Here is an 18,272-nt window from a genome sequence, read left to right as displayed (position 1 = left end):
CATAAGTGATGATATATCCTAATTGAAACTTACTAAAATTATGTTTCCTCCTCCAACTGTCATGAAAACATACCAAACTATGTGTTTTGTGTACCCATGATTTAGAAATACAAGATGTATATTCCTTTTGACTTTCTCCTCTATGATTTAGAGTTAAATTTGAAAATATGAGACTTTTCCATCTAAATACTAGTCCAGTGAGTTAATTCAGTTTCCAGGTGTGTATTAATTCTCCTTAATTACTTATATAGCCAACAGTAGACTCAGACATGAGGATTTGTATAAAACATTTTTTAGATTTTTTTTTAAATCTGAAAATCTACATCTAATATATTTTAAATATGGAAGTCCATTATAGAAAAAAGCATTATCATCTTTTTTTTGTGGAACTTGTGGAATTAATCCTCTTAGGAATCTTCAAATAAAGTCCTAAATGTTTACTTTTATCCCTGTACATTAATTTGTGTATATATTATATACTTGTATCATATAATTCTTTCATTAAACCTTTGTCTTCTGAAATCCAGCACACTTTAGAAAAGTATGGAAAACAGAAATGTACTACCCATGTAACTGCAATCCAGGGCAAGAAATAAAACATTACCAGTACCCGCAGCTAGCCCCAGCATGCCCTTCCCAATCACTGTACCTTCTCTCCCCTCCCCTAGAGTTAACCACAATTTTGACTTTTATATTAATCACTTGCTTGCTTGATTTATAGTTTTACCACTTATTCATGCATTGGAAATACTGTGGTTCAGTTTTGTCTGTTCTTTTGTTTTTGGTTTTGTTTTGTTTTTTTGTGTGTGTGTGTGGTTGCTGTTTTTGAAATTTACATAAATGAAATTACACAGCCAAGTATCCGTTTAGGTTCAGCATTTTTCACTCTAAGTCATGTTTGTAAATGTAGTTATAATTAGTTTTCGTTGCTGTATATGTACAGTATTGTTGCTATATTGTATGAAGTCACCACAGATTATTTATCCTTTCTGCTGTTTGGGGCCCTTGTGAATAATGTTGCTATGGACATTCTTTCATATGGCTTTTGATAAACATGGTACATATTTCTGAAGGGTATGTATTGCCATGTCATAAGGTAAGTGTATTTTTAACATTTTTAAAAGCCATATTACTTTACCACCAGAGGAACATGTAAGTTCCCATTGCTCTGTGAACTCACCACACTCTTTTTTTAGCCTGTTTGTTGTGTATTGACACCTCATGGTTTTAATTTCCATTTCCCTGATTACTAATGAACAACATTTCATATATTTCATTGGCTATTCTTCTGTGAAATTGCTGGTTCAGATGTCTCCTCACTTTTATATGGTGTTGTCATTTTCTTATTGATTTATAAGTGTTCTTTACGTATTCTGGATTTGAGCTGATTGTTAACTATATGTGTTGTAGACCTCTTCTCACAACTGATTGTTTGCCTCTTTGCCATCCTAAAAGTCTCTGCTGAAGCTTAGAAATTCTTAATTTTAATTTTGTCAGATTCACCAAACTTCTCCTTTATGATTAATGCTTTTGTAACCTCTGTAGGAAGTCTTTCCCTACCCTGCGATCATGAATATGATCCCCTATGTTAACATATAGATTAATCATTTTGCTTTTTTTTAGTTTTTTTGTTTATTTTGAGAGAGAGAGAGAGAGAGAGAGACGAAGGGACAGAGAGAGAGGAACAGAGAAAATCCCAAGCAGGCTCCACACTGTCAACACAGAGCCCCACGCAGGGCTCAGTCCCACAGACTGTGACATCACGACCTGAGTCAAAATCAAGAGTCAGATGCTTAACTGACTGACCCACCCAGGTGCCCCTATCATTTTTCTTTTTATATTTAGATTCAGAATTGACTTTCTGGCATGTTTTGAAGTAGGGGTTAGTTTTCATTGATTTCTGGGTGGATAGCCAGTTGTCTTAGCACTATTCATTATGATCCTTTCCCCACTGCTTTGTGGTTCCACTCTTGTAAATTAAGTGTCTGTGTATGCCTAGGTTAATCTGTGGTCTTTCTATTCTGATAGTCTATTGTACATTGTTTTTGTCACATTGTCTTAAATGATGTAACTTTATAATAAATTTTGATAGACAGTAGATACTCAGTAGAACAGGGCATTCTACCATGTATTTTTATTTCATGCCATTTCATTATATTATATTATATTATATGTTGGTAAAAAGGACATTTAACACGATGTCCACCCTTTAACAAATGCGTAAGTATACAACACAGTATCGTTAACTACAGGCACTGGGTTGTACAGCAGACCTCTAGAACTTATTCATCTTGCATAACTGTAACTTTATGCTCATTGAACAGCACCTCTTCATTCCTCTACCCCCACCCTTCAGCAACCAACATTCTGCTTTCTGCTTCTGTGAGTGTGACTTTTTTAGATATCTCGTTTATGTGGAATCATGCAGTATTTGTGCCTGGCTTATTTCACTCAGCCTCATGTCCTCCAGGTTCATCCATGTTGTCACATAATGGCAGGATTTCCTTCTTTTTTAAGGGCGAGTAATCCTGCATTGTATGCGTATACCATGAGCACTTTAGGATTAGTTTGTCAAGCTCCACAAAGAAACCTATTGAGATTTTGACTGTTACTGCATTTAGTCTACAGGTCAATCTGGAGAGGATATAACAAAATTGGGCTTTCTAATACATTAATGTGGTATATCTATGTAGCACTTCTCAGTTTGCCTCAGTAATATTCATAGTTTTCTATGTAGAGGCCTCACATATCATTTGTACATTTATTCCTGGATATTTTATATCTTATGTTCTAACAGATGCTATTTTTGAATAAATTGTATTCTCAAAGTTTAGTTGGTATATAACAATGTGTTGGTTTATAATTTTTATCTTTGTATGCAATTGTGATTCATCTGTGCACTTGTTTAGATTCCAGGTACACATAGTTACATAATAGGCACATAAGGAGTTTTATCTCCTCCCCTCCAAATCTTTTTTTCATAGCTTTTCTTTCCTTTTCCTTTACTTCCTTTTCCTTCATTTCCTCTTTTCTCCTCTTCTCTCTTCTCTTTTCTTCTCTTCTTTTTCTCTTCTCTTCTCTTCTCTTCTCTTCTCTTCCTTTCTTTTCTTTTCTTGCCCTTAGTAAGGCTAGTAAGGCTTAGTAAGGCTTCACTGAGTAGAATCTCCACTACAATGTTAACTAGAAGTGGTAATGGTTGGCATTATTGTCACATCCCCAATTTCAAAGGGGAAACATCCAAAAATTTTTCTATTAAGTATGATATTATATATTGCTAGATTTGGTTTGCCAGTTGTTTATTTAGGGTTTGAAATCAAAGTTCATGAATGAGAAAATCCTGTAATTTTTTTTTTTTTTTAAATAATGTCCTTGTCAGGCTTTGTCTTTAAGGTTTTGCTAGAGTCTTGAAGTAAAACTGGAGAGTGTTTCCTCTTTCCCCATCTGGAAGAGTTTTCATAAGATTAGCAGTATTAATTAGAATTCACCAGTGAAGCCATCTACCTAAAGTTTTTTAGTTTTGTTGTTTTTTTTTTGTTTTGTTTTGGAAAGGTTTTTAGTTATAAATTCAATTTTTTCAGTAACACTATTTAGATATTTTATTTCTTCTTGTGTGCATTTTGGTTAGTTGTAGTTTTCCAGGAATCTATCCATTTCATCAGAATTTCAAATTTGTTGGAAGAAATTTTTTTTTACCTTCCTTTTATGTTTTTATAATCCATAGCATAGGTAGTGACGTCTCCTTTTTCATTCCTGTTTTTTGTGCCTTCTCTCTTCTTAAATTGGACTCTCCAGTGTTTATTTTTATTACTCTTTTCAGATAACTTGTCTTCGTTATCATTTAGTTACCATGGGCTATTTCCAAATATATAGGGCACTTTTTCCTCTTTACTAGAAGATAGTTTTGATTTCTGCCTGATTAAAAGACCTATCCTGAAAGAGTTCTGCCATTTAAAAATCTTTGCTCTTTGCTTTATTTTTGTAATTAGTTTTGTAAAACTACCACTGTGTGCTTGAAAAAATGTATATTTCATAGTTGTGGGGTATGGTGTTCTACATACTACCCTTAGGTCAGTTTTGCTTATTGTGATATTCAAATCTTACATTTTTACTGCATTTATTTGTCTATCTGTTTGGTCAGTTACTGAAAGAAGTATGCTCAAGTTATCCCCATTAGTTGTTGATTTGCCTACTTCTCTTTCTAGTTCTGGCAAATTCTGCTTTCTGTATTTTAAGCACCTGTTACTAAGTGCTTGCAAATTTGGAGTTACCTTATCTTCCTGGTAAAATGAAAGTTCAAATTGAGCTTACTCTTCCTCTCTAGTAGAGGTTATTGCCTTTAAGCTAACCTTGACTTATACTGATCTATCTATACCAATTTTCTCTTGGTTATTATTTGCATGATAAGTAATTTCCCATCCTTTTAAACTTTCTATATCTCAGTTTTACATATTGACTTACAAGTAGCAGATCTTTTTGTCTTGTTTATTTAATCAAAGTTTTCCACTCTGTGTCATTAAAGACACAGTAAAGACATTTATGCTTAATGTAATTGAGCCTAAGTCTGTGTCAGTCTTTAAGGTTAATAAGTCTTTAAACAACAATTTTTCACATTCCAAAAATAGTTCACTGACACCTATGAGTTTAAGAAGTTTATCCTTTCTGATCTGTATATAAATACATGGGGATTTATGAAACCTACTCATGTCCTATTATTTCTTTGACTGCTGTGTAATGAAGAGAGATCCAGAGACTAAAATATGCTAAGAACAACACTTCGAATCTAGCTTTTTGGGAATTTTGCTTGCAGCTCTTGTCTTTATTGTGATTTACCCAATTGTAATGACACAGCATTTATGCTGTATCTCTTAATATATCTTTTTTTTTCTTTTTTTTTAAAAAATACTATAAAGATTTCATTCTTGATTACAGGGCTGTGACTCCCAAATGAGCATGTCAGAAATGTCCTGTAGCGAAAGTACATCCTCATGCCAGTCTCTTGAACATGGCTCCGTTCCAGAAATCCTCATTGGCCTGCTTTACAATGCCACAACTGGCAGACTATCAGCAGAAGTGATAAAAGGCAGCCACTTCAAAAACTTGGCAGCAAACAGACCACCCAGTGAGTAAAAAAAAAAAAAAAAATTTTTTTTTTTTTAATTCTTCTGTTTTCTGCACTTATGGGACTCTCAGTGTTAAGGGCCTCAGTCCTATCATTTAGTCTTAACTGATCAAAATGAAATGGTGTAATAATCATCAGCTAATCTGTTTCATGCTTTCTATTTCCAGTCATTTGGGAAGTAGAAAAATTTGAAATTCAAAATATTAATTGTAAGGAGACAAGACTTTTAATTTTTCATAGTGCCTGCCGAATAAATTATCCCTATCATAGCCATTATCTTCCAGTGCTAGAAAAAGTTACAAGTTTTTTTTTTAAAGTTAATAATATTCCACAGATACGATCACAGGAATCTGTATGGCTGTTGTTGTCAACTTAAGATTGATGTTGTATTTTCTGTCTGCATGCAGTACTATGAACTAATGTTTATACTTCTATATTTTTTTCTCTTTTCTCCCCTATGATAATTTAAGAAGAAACTGCTTCTTCACAGTTTTCCTCCCTTAATATTATAAATCGGTACTGCCTGCAGTCTTTTCTTAAATGGCGTGGCTTTGCCTTTACCAGGACAAACAGAATAAGGAATAGTTTGATATTTCCCCTAGACACTAGGAAAGGAAAGTGAGAAGGTATGCCTCTGCTCTGGTCCCTATGCCTTTCACTCCCCTCTCCTTATCTCTCTTCCCGCTCACGGGCATGGGGGCGGATTATGGGAGTACAGAGAGACTGTCAGTACACCTCCCTAATGTTTATTGATATCTGTAGAAATAAGCTAGGAATGTAGCAGCTTCTTTATACTTCTCTAAAATTAAGGCTGTTAGTGCCCTAAACAATTGAAAGGAAATCTTAACTAGTAATGGCCACCTTAAATTTGCTTAAAGATTTCTCACAGACTTGCTTAAAAGCCATCTTTTACTCCAAGTATTAAATAATTATGGGAGGGGAAACTTTTTCTACCCTTGAATTAAATGAACTTTACCTCCCAATGTCCTAAACATTGTCTTTTCAATTTAAGTGAAAAGTCATAAAAATATATTTGATTTTCCCTAAGTAATATTGGAAACCTTGCTTCTTACAGACATCATGGAATGTATCTCTTCCTGAATTAAAAGTCAGAAGGCCAAAATTATGTTTATATTTCTACCCTTGGATGAATAACCTAACTCCCCCTAAGTCTGTTTCCTCATATGTGAAATTAAGGTTGTGTCTTTCACAGGGTTATCTAAGACTGAAGTCAGACGAAGGTGCATAAAAGAGGGATGGAATTATTATTGTCCCCCAATTCAGAGGGGGGAAGGAAGCAATTACTAGAATAAACAACTTTGGAAGTGTGGCCAGGGTTATCTTTATTGATACCTATTTAGAATGCAAACTCACGTGGCCTGGCCTGGAAAGTACCTTAAATGAACAAACTTTGCAGGCAGGAGATAAGGAGCATGGTGAGGCACATGCCAGATGCAAGCATGCATGCCCAGCCTCAAGACATTGAAATCGAAAACTTCTGAACACTGTAACAGATAAACAAAATAAGTATGTGGGGTTACATCCGGCCAGCAGCTATCAGTTTGCCATTTGTGCTTTAGCTAACAGTTTGATTTTTTGACAAATACCCAGTTTGAAATACTAAAAAATAGCAGAATGGAATGATATGCTTGCCTTTCTGTCCTTGCTGTACCCACTCTGATAGAAACAGAGAAACACTAACCAGAGCTAAAATGAAGAGAGCGGGGTTGGATAATAAACAGGGTGAGAGGTTATAATGCATCCAAACTTAGAGTAGGTAAGGGTTAGTTAGAACAATTCATAGAATAAAACAATTTAAAATAGAACAATTCTATTTTAGAATTAGATCATCAGCATCAGGGTGGTTAATGGTGTTAACTGGGAAGCAGCTAGTAGGTAAAAAAGTCAACATTAAAATTAATTGTAAGAAGTGGAGTACTTATAAAGTAATGTATCAGTTTGTCGTATACTGTATACATTATATAAGATGGTGACCCTTTGTATATACCTGGTTGTAGGCCTTGAACTGTGTTATCGACTGAATAATCGAAAGAAACATGGGGACATTCAAGAGCAAAAATGTTGACAGTTCTATTTTCTTTTGTTTAACTTAACTTTATATTACATTGAAAGTAATAGAAGTATTTGAAATATTTAATATTGCATGGATAGACTTCAAAACTTAGCATAATAATAATTATATAATGACTTCTATTCAGTCTTTTATAGTCTGATAATTTGCATGATTCTATGTTCAATGTGCTTTAGACCAAGAGGATATCATTATAAAGATGTCCCCCTTTAAAACAGTGTAATTTTTGTTTAAGATTACACAATGACCTTAAAAATTCTCATTCCATGAAATTTACCCAGCAGCCCTTTTGTTCAGCCCTCTGCCTCAATTAAAATGCTGAAGTTTTGTGTTCTTCCACCCCAGTGAACAGTGTTTCCTCTTTAATTCTAACCTTTGACCCTCTTTCACCCAACAATTGACATCTGGTCATTATTTCTTTTACTGCTTTCCACCCCCTGTTGTCAGATGGACTGTTCTGTTGTCTAAAACACTTGATAGGTGGACAGGTTTATATAATCCGAGGTGAGTTCCTGTAGAGGCTAATTGGATGTTGTCTTTTCATGCAAAAACAAAATACCCTAAAACTTGCCAGCAGTGAAGCTGTCCACCATGTTGGTTTCCAAAACAAAATGCACATTTATTATCTGTGGTACTTTAAATAAAACTAACTTAGAATTTATCTCTGATTATGGATGATGGTATTCAGAGTATGTATAAAATAAGCAAAACTTTTTAAATTAAAGGTTTTATTTTTCATTTATTGTATTTTGATTCCTATGATATTTCATGAGAAATATTGCAATTGTCATTAAAATTAATTGAAATTTCGATATGAAGTACACATGATGGATCACCATGCTGAAGGTCATTTGCATGAGTCTAACCAACTTGAAAACACAGTTGTTTGAAGAGAGGGTTTATCTTCCAAATAACCAGGCGATGAACTGTTGTGTTTCACTTTGTACACGAAACATCACATCAGTTTTTTTTCTAATTCATGAAAATAGTTAAGAATACCATACTTTAAATTTCGCATTCAATTATGCCAAAAAAGAATCCCTGTAGTATTTATTTTAACTATCCAAAAAGCACATTAAATGTACTCTTGCATGAAACCAGGAGAAAGTTTTACTTGATTTGCTAAACTTTGAACCCTAATGCATTTGGCTTCATTTTGGCCCTTTTAAATGTTTTTAAAATATATTTAAAAACCACATCCATGCAGAGATTTTTTTGACATTTCATCCTAAGCTGTTTTGATGTCATCTTTGCATTCTTGTCTTCTTTTCCTCTTTTCCATTTGCCTTCATTTCTATTTGTTTGTTTATTCTTATTCTCTGAAAACACAGTGGAATGCTTTACAGTGTTGTGGCTAATTGAGCTTGCTAAGTGTTTATTAATGCTATGACGTCCTGCTTAGTGAAGCTAAATGGGGTTGGGGTTGGACAGGGGTGGGAGTGGGAGGTCAAGGCTGGGGAGCGGGGGAGGGGGGGGGAGAGGGGAAGCGGAGGGTGGGAGGGTGGAGGAAGGATTATGAGGTATACCTTTAAATTCTAACTATAACGTAGAAATAGCGAGGTTAAGATATTATGACCCACAAAAGATTTTCTGCCTACCTAGCATTCTCTGTACTTGGCACATTGAATAAGCATCTACATCAAAATGGAATCAGTTGAAATTCCATGAAACATGGTATACACCATATCCTTATAAAGTATAAATACTTAATGTTCTCAGCAGATGTCACAAGTAAGGTGTCTTGAGTTTGTTTCAAATGATATTTGTGGTATGTTGTTGTTTTTTTCCTTAGATACGTATGTTAAATTAACTCTCCTGAATTCCATGGGTCAAGAGATGTCCAAATGCAAGACATCCATCCGCAGAGGGCAGCCTAATCCAGTATACAAGGAAACATTTGTTTTTCAAGTGGCCCTGTTTCAACTTTCTGATGTGACACTCATACTGTCTGTGTATAACAAACGCAGCATGAAAAGGAAAGAGATGATAGGCTGGATTTCTTTAGGTCTGAACAGCTCTGGAGAAGAGGAGCTCAATCACTGGACTGAAATGAAAGAGTCGAAGGGACAGCAAGTGTGTAGATGGCATGCGTTACTAGAGTCATGATGAATAGGATAAACAAGCAATTACAGTCCAAGGCAGCATTATTTCTGATTGCAGCGTTACTGTTTTTACCTAGTCACCATTAGAAGAGCTGTTCTTTGAAGCGTCATCCTCAACCTTCTACCAGAATGCTTTAAATTCTGTGGAAAGAGCGTCTAATCCTGACATAAAGGAAGAAAAGATGTGTCTCTGGTAGAGCTTGTTTGGGAAATGAGAAACTTACATCATCACAGTTAACAGTTCTCCAGAGTTTTAAGAACATGCTTTTGGTTTGAAGTTAATTTCACTTTAGCAAAGAGCCAGGACTTTCATGAAAAATCAAAATTGTAACCGATTTTTTAAAATCAGAATCCTTAGTTGCAACACTGTTGTAGTGTCCTCTCCCCCCCCGCCGCCCCCGCCCCCACAAACGCTAACCAGGAAACACGTATTTTGACTGGCTTGTCCCTGGGGTTGGTAATGTTCTTTAATCTGAAGAAGTACGTCTCCGGCTCTGTCATGAGGCATATCTAACGGTGAAGGGTTTCGATTACATAGAAAACACTTTCATTTCAGATATTTTTCCTTTGTGCACTTAGTTTCCTTGTGCCTCAGTTCTTCTTAATAGCACTAAATCTTAAGTGCAAGCGAGTCTTCATTTTCATAAAGGAATTTTTTTTATATGTCACTTTGGAAAAAAAGCTCATTTCTTCATTTGCCTCTGCTTTTGCCTGATCCAAAGAGACCCAGTCCCTGTACTGGTCCCTTGCAAGTCTTTTAGACAGGTTGTCCTGTAGAACTACGTAACTTTCTGTTGAAAGCACTTTCTGTATTCCTGTATTCCAATGTAGGAAGCTAATAGAGCAGGACTTTAACATTTCTTTCCACGACTGACTCTTTAAAATTGTAGTAACGTGAAAATACATTTTTTACAAACTAAAAAAAATAGTAGATAAGCTGTTGAAAATTGAAAACAATTCAAGTTCAAGAGAATTTTAATTTTAATTATCTGCTCTGAGAACTTCGTAACAACACTGCATAAAGCAGGTAGCATTCAAATAAGAAACTGTTCTCTCTCAGTCTTCTTCACTCTTGAATTTGTACTTGTGATATAAAGACTCTCCAGTTCTCAGTTTGAGTCAGAACATCATATTAAAAACAGTTCTGAGATTCCTTATGAAATTTCTAGTGACTTGTGACTAGATTTTATGAAATTTACAGATACGTTCTTCAACGTGATGTCATCCTGTGCCTTTCATGTAAGTTAAATTTGCTCATACAGCTTGAAAGTTGTATTTGCAAAATTAGGCCTTCGATTTTTATAAATGTAAAGATTCCTCAGAACAGTGTCACAAGATCTTTATTTCCTCTGAAGTCTGTAAAAGTTGTATAATGTGCTAATTTTTTTAAATGGCAAGGCGTTTCCATTTGTTGTTTTTATATTTAGAACTCTTATTAATCAGGAATATTATAAGCTGTTTTCTTTTTAATTTCGCTTCTTACCCAGTATATAATTTTATGCATATACTTTATTAAATAGAATGTTTTGTATATATGAAAAATATTTTCTTTCTCTCTTTCTGATTTCTAATTAAACTAGACAAAAACATACTATTTACCAATTACCAAAAAGCACTATACCATTGTTCCCAGACCCAACTAAGTACTATATATTATGGTAAGCTAGGACCTGTTATTACCACAATAACAAAACCATGCATAGACATTATCGCATCAGCTTGGCTCTACTGAAAAGGCCTTAAAAGAAATCCAAAAAGACAGTGAACTCCTAATATTTTTTAGTTTAAAAAATGGCAGCTCTGCATTCATAACATGAATTAGAAGATAAAATACAAATGCCATATTGGGTGACATGAGGTTTAAGAATGTATGTTACAGAGTTGCATTAAAGGGAAAGATCTATTCTTTTATTGTTACACTAATAAGTGTTTTCCAGGTTTTTTTATAGATGAGTTAAGTTATAAAGTTAGAATGTGCATCAAATGGTGAACTCTCTCGCATACATATTTTCAACAGTGGATAGAGATTTAAAGGTGGGGTGGGGCTGGGGAACGCACACCTTACTGGGAAACTGGATTTAAGCATTCAATGCTACAAGTATCTCTTCTGGCTTCACAACAACGGACTGTATTGCTAAGAACTGAGATCTTCTTAATGAGAAGAGTCATATCTGTAGCTGTGACAAAGCCTAATCAATAATCAAACATATTATGAGACCAGTGTGGTGCTTTCTCCTTCACTGACGAAAAGACCTAACTAGCTGTTATTTGCTAAATCTGTCTTTCTGCAGACTCAGTCCAGAATTGTGCATGTGCTTTGATCTATCTTTATGGGGTTATCTGGTGTAGATATCAAGTCCAATGACTTAAAAATTAATCAACAATTTTAAAACTTTTCACGAAGGACCCTACCTCCACCCCAGCTGCCAAGTCCTCAAAGATTATGAATTATGTGTACGTGTATCTGTATACACACACACCTACATGCATACTACACACACACACACACACACACGAAAAGGTGAAGGTGCCCTGGCTTTTTCAGATAACTAATTAATTAGAAACCCATTGATCAAGTTTATGGATTGTTTTTTCTCCTCTCTGTATTTACTAGAAATTAAATTTGGTTTTGGGTGCTATTTGCTGCCATTCTCCTCCACACACAGCAAAATATATATCTTTGTACCTTGTGGATTGACACAACTTAGAGTAATTACTCCCCCAAATTTGTCTATTCTTTTAGAAAAAGATGAAATAGGTCTCGAGAGACCCACTTCACTCTACTGAATCTAATGTACAAGACAGTACTACTGCTCTTTTGTGTGCTTAAATTTGCATGAAAGCATAAAGGCAAAATCTTATATCTCAGTGATTTACAGCAAATAGGAGCCCACTGGTGGGCAGCAGGTGTTGTCTCAGAAACTTGTGAGAAAGACAACCCACTTTCTTATTGTTCTCTTAAAACCCCCTAAGTTCTTTAATAAAATGAGATAGTCCAAATATGGCAATTGACTGGCATTCATGGGAGCTTCTGAGCCTGGAATTAGAGGCTTTATCTGTCTCCCAGATGAGCTGCAAAACGTAGTCATTTATTACTGCCCAGGAAACAAAGTGTGTTTCAAATCAGTGAAAAATTTGGTTAGTATACTATCCTCTTACCTTTCAGGGGCTTTCTTCTGTAACCTTGTGTCTTCTGTACTGTCCACATTTTGTGTGAAATCCGTTTGACTATCTTACTGCTATGTATCCAGTGAATTCTCAATAATGTTGTATTTAGTGACAAAAGTAATAAATTGGACCACGATTTTAACAAGGAAAAACCAATAAGAAGACATCTAAGCTACCTGGATTAGCATATGCATGCTTACGTGTAGGGCCTGGTAGGGTGGTTTCATCCAGCCTAGTGCAGATGACCAGGGCTACATGTTAAATCATTTTCTCAATACCACATCATTATTTTCATTTATTTATCAAGTGAATCAGAAGCATAATCAATGACTGCAAAGTAAGATAGCACCAATGGGGGAATAGGTCATAGAATTAAGGATGGTCTTTAAGATGACGATGGAAACCAAATGATATCATAGCTTTTCAAGTGAACTGAGAGGCTATTTGAAGGTATAAATTTTAGATGAAGTAAGAGCAGTAGTCATCAAATTTTTCCAGGTGTGAATAGAAATGATACAAATCCACTAACATAAAATTGCCGTTTGCCCACAAGGACTAGATGGTCAATTCATAGAGATTTTTCTCGTTGATAGTTATTACATTATTTCGCACTGATAATTATTATCCAAAAGCCTTTATTTCTTGTTTTGTTTTGTTTTGTTTTGTTTTCCATTCACCATTCCCAGTTCACCTATGGCCTGCACTGGAGGTAGCCATCATTATCACCAAACTCCATATTGAGCAGAAAGTTAAATACATTATATGGGACATTTTTTAAATTAACTTTAAAGTAGCATCTGTGCCCACCAAAATGCATAATAAGATGATGGTAACTTCTATAATTAAGCTCTAGCGTAGTAACTTTTTATTTTGTTTGATTCTCACAACAGTGCTATGAACTAGGTAATATTTTCACATCTTATAGCCGAAGAAACCGCAGCATAGGGGTTAAGCAGACTTGCCCAAGGTCATCCAGTAAGCAAATAGTAGATCGAGGATTAGAATCCAGCTGTAAATTACTCTAAAACCTATACTACACATACTGCAATTGCACCCCTTTTTACTAGTTGCAAGAAAAACAGAACAACATTATATTCACCAGTAATGCCACCCACCTAAATGGAATGGCAGAACTGGAAAAAGAGAAGAACAAAACAGAGCTTGGGAAAGAGAAATACAAGACAAAGAAGAAAAGAAGATCAGATTTTTTTTTTTCTTCTCAGGATATAAATGGTACTTCTGTGTGATAGTTTGTAGATGACTTTGATTTCCAGGGACTTGGAGATTAATTTACTCCACAAGTGTAGCCTATGCTTATATTCTGAAAGTATGTTAATCAGTTTGTTCTCCTTGTCCAGTTTTGGGAATCCAAGATACTTTAATTGTATATGATCCCCTTTCTACCCCATGAAGGAGATATCCTGTATCCTTTAGCAGGTATCTCGCCCATATCAGTGGTGAGCGGAATGACCTCTGTCTTCCTCTGTGCTCTCATTGCACTTTATTTATGTTTCTTTCATACTCATTATTAAGGTTTAACCGCATTACAGCTTATTTTATTATATGTTTTTCTTTCTCCCTTAATATGAGTTAATGCCTTGTCTTACTATCTTTATGTGCCCTGTGCTCATAGTAGGCACATAATAAATACTGAATCGAGCTAAATTTCCTACAGAATAAATCAATGATACTGTTATATAGGTCTCAGTTTAAACTTTTATGAATTTTATGCAATGCATGGATTTATTCATTCCTTTATTTTACATATATTTATAAGAGCACCTACTATGTGTAATGTATTGTTCTAAGTGCTACAGATGCAGAGATAGTATATTAGATAGACAAAGTCTCTGCCCTCACAAAGCTTGCATCCTAAGGTGAGAAGATAGCCGCAGAATGATACACATTTAGTAGAGGAGTACAACATGGGATCAGAAAAATCTTCCTGGAGAAAATTGCCCTTTAGTTGGATCTTAAAGAATAAACACAGATTAGATTGCCATCAAGGAATATATTCTCTCCAAGGGCAAAATTTGAAACAACTATAGTGTGCCCCAAACTACCGTGTGTTTTAAGAATTATTTTGAGAGCTTAATTTGTATTCCAAAACCCCACCTCCAGAGATTTTTGTTTTATTTGGTCTGGAGTGAAACCTATGAATCTGTATTTTATTAAGCTTCCCAGGAAATTCTGCCTGAGTTACCTTGGTGTAGAATATTGAGCTCATGATAGAGAATTACTGACAGCCATGTTTCAGCATCCACAGATTAAACTTAAGTGTAATTGTGATAAATAAGAGTGAGGTTAAGACTAGGATTCGTGCTTTTGATCTTTTATTTGTGCTTCCTTAAAAAGAAAAATATTTAATGAAAACATTAAAAGCGATATTGAATCATGAGTCCCTGTACTTTCACAATTCAACATAACTTTTTCAAAGTGTTCCTTGGTATAATAAATTCTATTATGTTGGTTTTATGATTCCTGAAAATTACTTTGGATTATTATTCAAATATTTCCCTGTGAACTGTCTTTCCAGTGATAAATATAAGGCAGAGAGTCTGAGGAGATATTTGCCTCTCTGTCTCTCTCTGTCAGTATTCTCCTTGAAATGAGACTGACCTGTAGGTAAGTTTTGTAGTTAACAGCTGAAGGTGGTGGCAGTTTTCATTCCTGTGTAGAATAAGGTCTGTTGCCTTTTATTGTCATCTTAAATGGCTTCTCTGTCTTCACACTGATCCTGGATTCTTCACTGGCAACACCAGTGTTTCTGTCACCTCTTTTCTAATCTCTATTTCCTTGATGGTTTTTGCTCTTTCTTAGGATCTTTTATTTCAAATATCAAGTTGATACAGCAGCCTCGGGTCTTTCTCGTCTCTAAAGATAAATGCTGTGTATTAGGTTCATCTGAGTTTCTGTTTTCTGTCATTTAAAATGTCGCTGTACCTTCTTCTCTGGTGTAGTATTTTGCATGAATATATTTTACATGTTGGAAGTTTTTTCCCCCAACAAAGATCTGTGATTGACCCACTGAAAAATGCAGCTAATTGAGTATTTGAAATAATGTGGTATGGAATTGGGCTGTTTTGTAACTGCTGCTGTATCATTGTGTTTGGTCTGGTCATAATGCAAGTTTAATGTGAAAGTGTATAATAGACTAGAATTATTAGCCCATTATCAAAAATGAAACTTGTTCTTTCTCTCCACATTTAGACAAGCATGTTTCATTTTATTTTTATTTATTTATTTACTTATTTACTTATTTAAGACAGGTAATGTTTCTTTTTAAAATTGTTCTTTTTCTCTTCCTCTGTGCCTTTTTCCCCCACTTGCATTCATGTGCATTCACATTGAATACCATAGTTCATCAAAGCTGAGTAATACCTATCGAAAAGTGATACCTGGACTTTTTTTTTTCCTTAGTCACAGGGATCAGACAGGTTTTGTCTAAGACTAGAGAGAGCAAAGCATGGTCATATGTAGCCACTAGAGGTTAGCTGTTGCTCTGGTGATTATTGTTGTACTTTGCCTCCACGAGTGTGAAGTACTCTAGGATGTTGTGTGGGTTGGGGGCAGAGAAGGAAACTTGATTAATCTAACAAAAGTTTGGCATAATTTTATCATGGAATCTCAACCGTTAGCACATAAATATTTCTAAATGACTGAAAACAAAGTCACTGCTATGGCAATAGTTTTGCAAGATTTTTGACATTATTTCAATGTCAGTCTGACAGTCTGTATCTTAAATTGTCCTATTATTTGAGTTTCCTTCTTCACCCTTTTCTTTATTATTCTGATTAGTATTTGATGTTTGAGCTTGTCTTTTAAATATTCAAGGCTACTTTAAAAAGAAAACCCTTACTACCTTTCTGTTTATTCCTTTAACATGTGATCTCTCACCTGACACATTATTTTTAAAATGAATACCCAGTACATGAAATGCAATACCCCATTATACACTGAAAAAATAATCTTATGAAATTTGTTTATATATTCAGATATTGCTGGAATGCTTATTTCCATAAATCGAAGCAGTTAATATTAAATATGACTATTTTGTGCTAATGAGAAAAAATAGGAATTTTCCCATATCTCTAAGACTGATTGCTTATCTTGCCTCACATCTGGTTGAAGGGGGTGGCTGTGAACTTCTTACCAGCACTTGTCTGTCGGTTTCTGAGTGTGCTCACGTCCTCCACACGCTATTGTTTTCAGTAACAACCAAACCTTTTATACGCTGGGGGTAGGTCCTCACCAGTGATTCCTGTTCATAACCTTCATTAGTGTTGATGAAACTAATACATAACTACCAATAAGAGAAAAGACCCCTAAAGCCTAAAAGAACAATATCTTAGAGCCCTGGTGTGGGATGGCAACTTTAATACCTACAAGTGATCCTCTTTTTTTTCACTATTATTTAAATTCTAGTTAACATATAGTGCCGTATTGGTTTCAGGAGTAGAATTTAGTGATTCATCACTTACATACAACACCAAGTTCTCATCATAGCAAGTGCCCTCCCTAATGCCCATCAGCCATCTTGTCCATCCCCACCCACCTCCCTCCATAAACCCTGATTCTAATCCTAATGGAGTGGAAGCCAACTTCTCAAAAATGAGATTTTAAGACATTATGTCCTAAATTTCCTCCAATTCCCTCCTTTTGGTCTTCTCTCTTTTGCTTGGACATTTTGTTTTTTAATTTTTGTGAGGAACGCTTAAAAGCTGTGGTTTTAATGATAACTGGACGAAATTTCAAAAAAGGAAAACTGAAGTGAAGACCATGGCATCATAGGAAGGCTTGTGTTGGAGGAGGGCGTGGAGATGGCACGTTTCTTTTGGGGCAGTCCTTCCGAATAAATATTGAGAACATTTATGACATTCTATAATTACGTCACATTTGTTTTGTGAGGGGAAACCAGGGTAGCTTTGCATATAAATCAGCTCGCTTAGTATTTAAGTATATTTAAACAATATTTGAAGCACAGCTAGAAAATAATGGTGATACTTCTAACAGTATTTTGAAATTATAAATAATTACTTTAAATTTACTAAGAGAAAAATTTCCAATAGCAGCTTGCATTACAAAGTTCATTTATAATGTTTCTGCATAATTTGAATTAGATGATTTCTGTTTTTGTGGTGAAAATATAGTGGCAACAATTTTGAGGAATCTTTAAAACTATCATAAAGAGGACAGCTAACCTTTGGCTGGATTTCTACTAGAATTTTGAAAGAAGAAGTGTTATCCAAGTTCCTTTTCAGTTCAGTTAGTCTTGATGAAGAACCAGTTATTATATGAGCTTTAAGGGTCTTGATAAATGTTAGGATCTATTCCTTTTCTAAAACTCATGATGTTCAGCACTGCTCAGTACTCTTGCATTGTGCTTTATTTCTCAAAATAATGTAATTTGTATGGAAAATTCAGTTAGCAGAATCTTATATTCAATATCCCCTTACTTTGCTTCTTTCCTTTCTTCCTATTTTCTTTTTCTTTTTCTTTTTTTTTTTTTTTTGAGGCAAAGAAGCTTCCTTAATAGTATAGTTTCTACAGAGCTTTCTTACTTATTTTTCTAATAATGGATATAACAGTGTGATGAAGTTTAAATGCTCTGTGAGCAAAACTCTGTTAAACAACCTGAAGAAATGCACTGCTGATTAACATTTCCCTTGGTCTTAAATTGTGTCCAGCATATTTTCTAGTGACTGTATACCGTTAATGGATCTTATTAACATATACAAGTGTCTGTATGGTTATCAACAGTGTTGTACTATCGTCCCAGAATTCATTTGCT

At 34.8% G+C, this 18,272-nt stretch overlaps 1 protein-coding gene across 4 annotated transcripts in view; it reads left to right on the top strand.

Annotated features, from left to right (window-relative positions):
* Positions 1 to 11,070, top strand: part of SYT14 (synaptotagmin 14) — a 209,843-nt gene extending 198,773 nt beyond the window's left edge. For 2 of the 4 annotated variants that reach the window (XM_078441344.2, XM_060643922.2), the window contains 3 exons: positions 4,930 to 5,119; positions 7,659 to 7,715; positions 9,004 to 11,070. In XM_078441344.2, coding sequence (XP_078297470.1) covers positions 4,930 to 5,119; positions 7,659 to 7,715; positions 9,004 to 9,317 — 561 coding nt within the window. In that variant the 3' untranslated portion in view covers positions 9,318 to 11,070. The remainder of the gene's footprint in view (positions 1 to 4,929; positions 5,120 to 7,658; positions 7,716 to 9,003) is intronic. The other 2 variants (XM_078441345.2, XM_060643921.2) reach the window with 1 other exon arrangement.
* The last annotated feature ends 7,202 nt before the right edge of the window (positions 11,071 to 18,272 follow it).

This window comes from Panthera onca, chromosome F1 (genome assembly GCF_046562875.1).
Source record: "Panthera onca isolate mPanOnc1 chromosome F1, mPanOnc1 haplotype 2, whole genome shotgun sequence".
NCBI classification, from domain to species: Eukaryota; Metazoa; Chordata; class Mammalia; order Carnivora; family Felidae; genus Panthera; species Panthera onca.
Note: the sequence above shows the minus strand (reverse complement) of the source record. Positions and strands in the feature narration are given on the sequence as shown.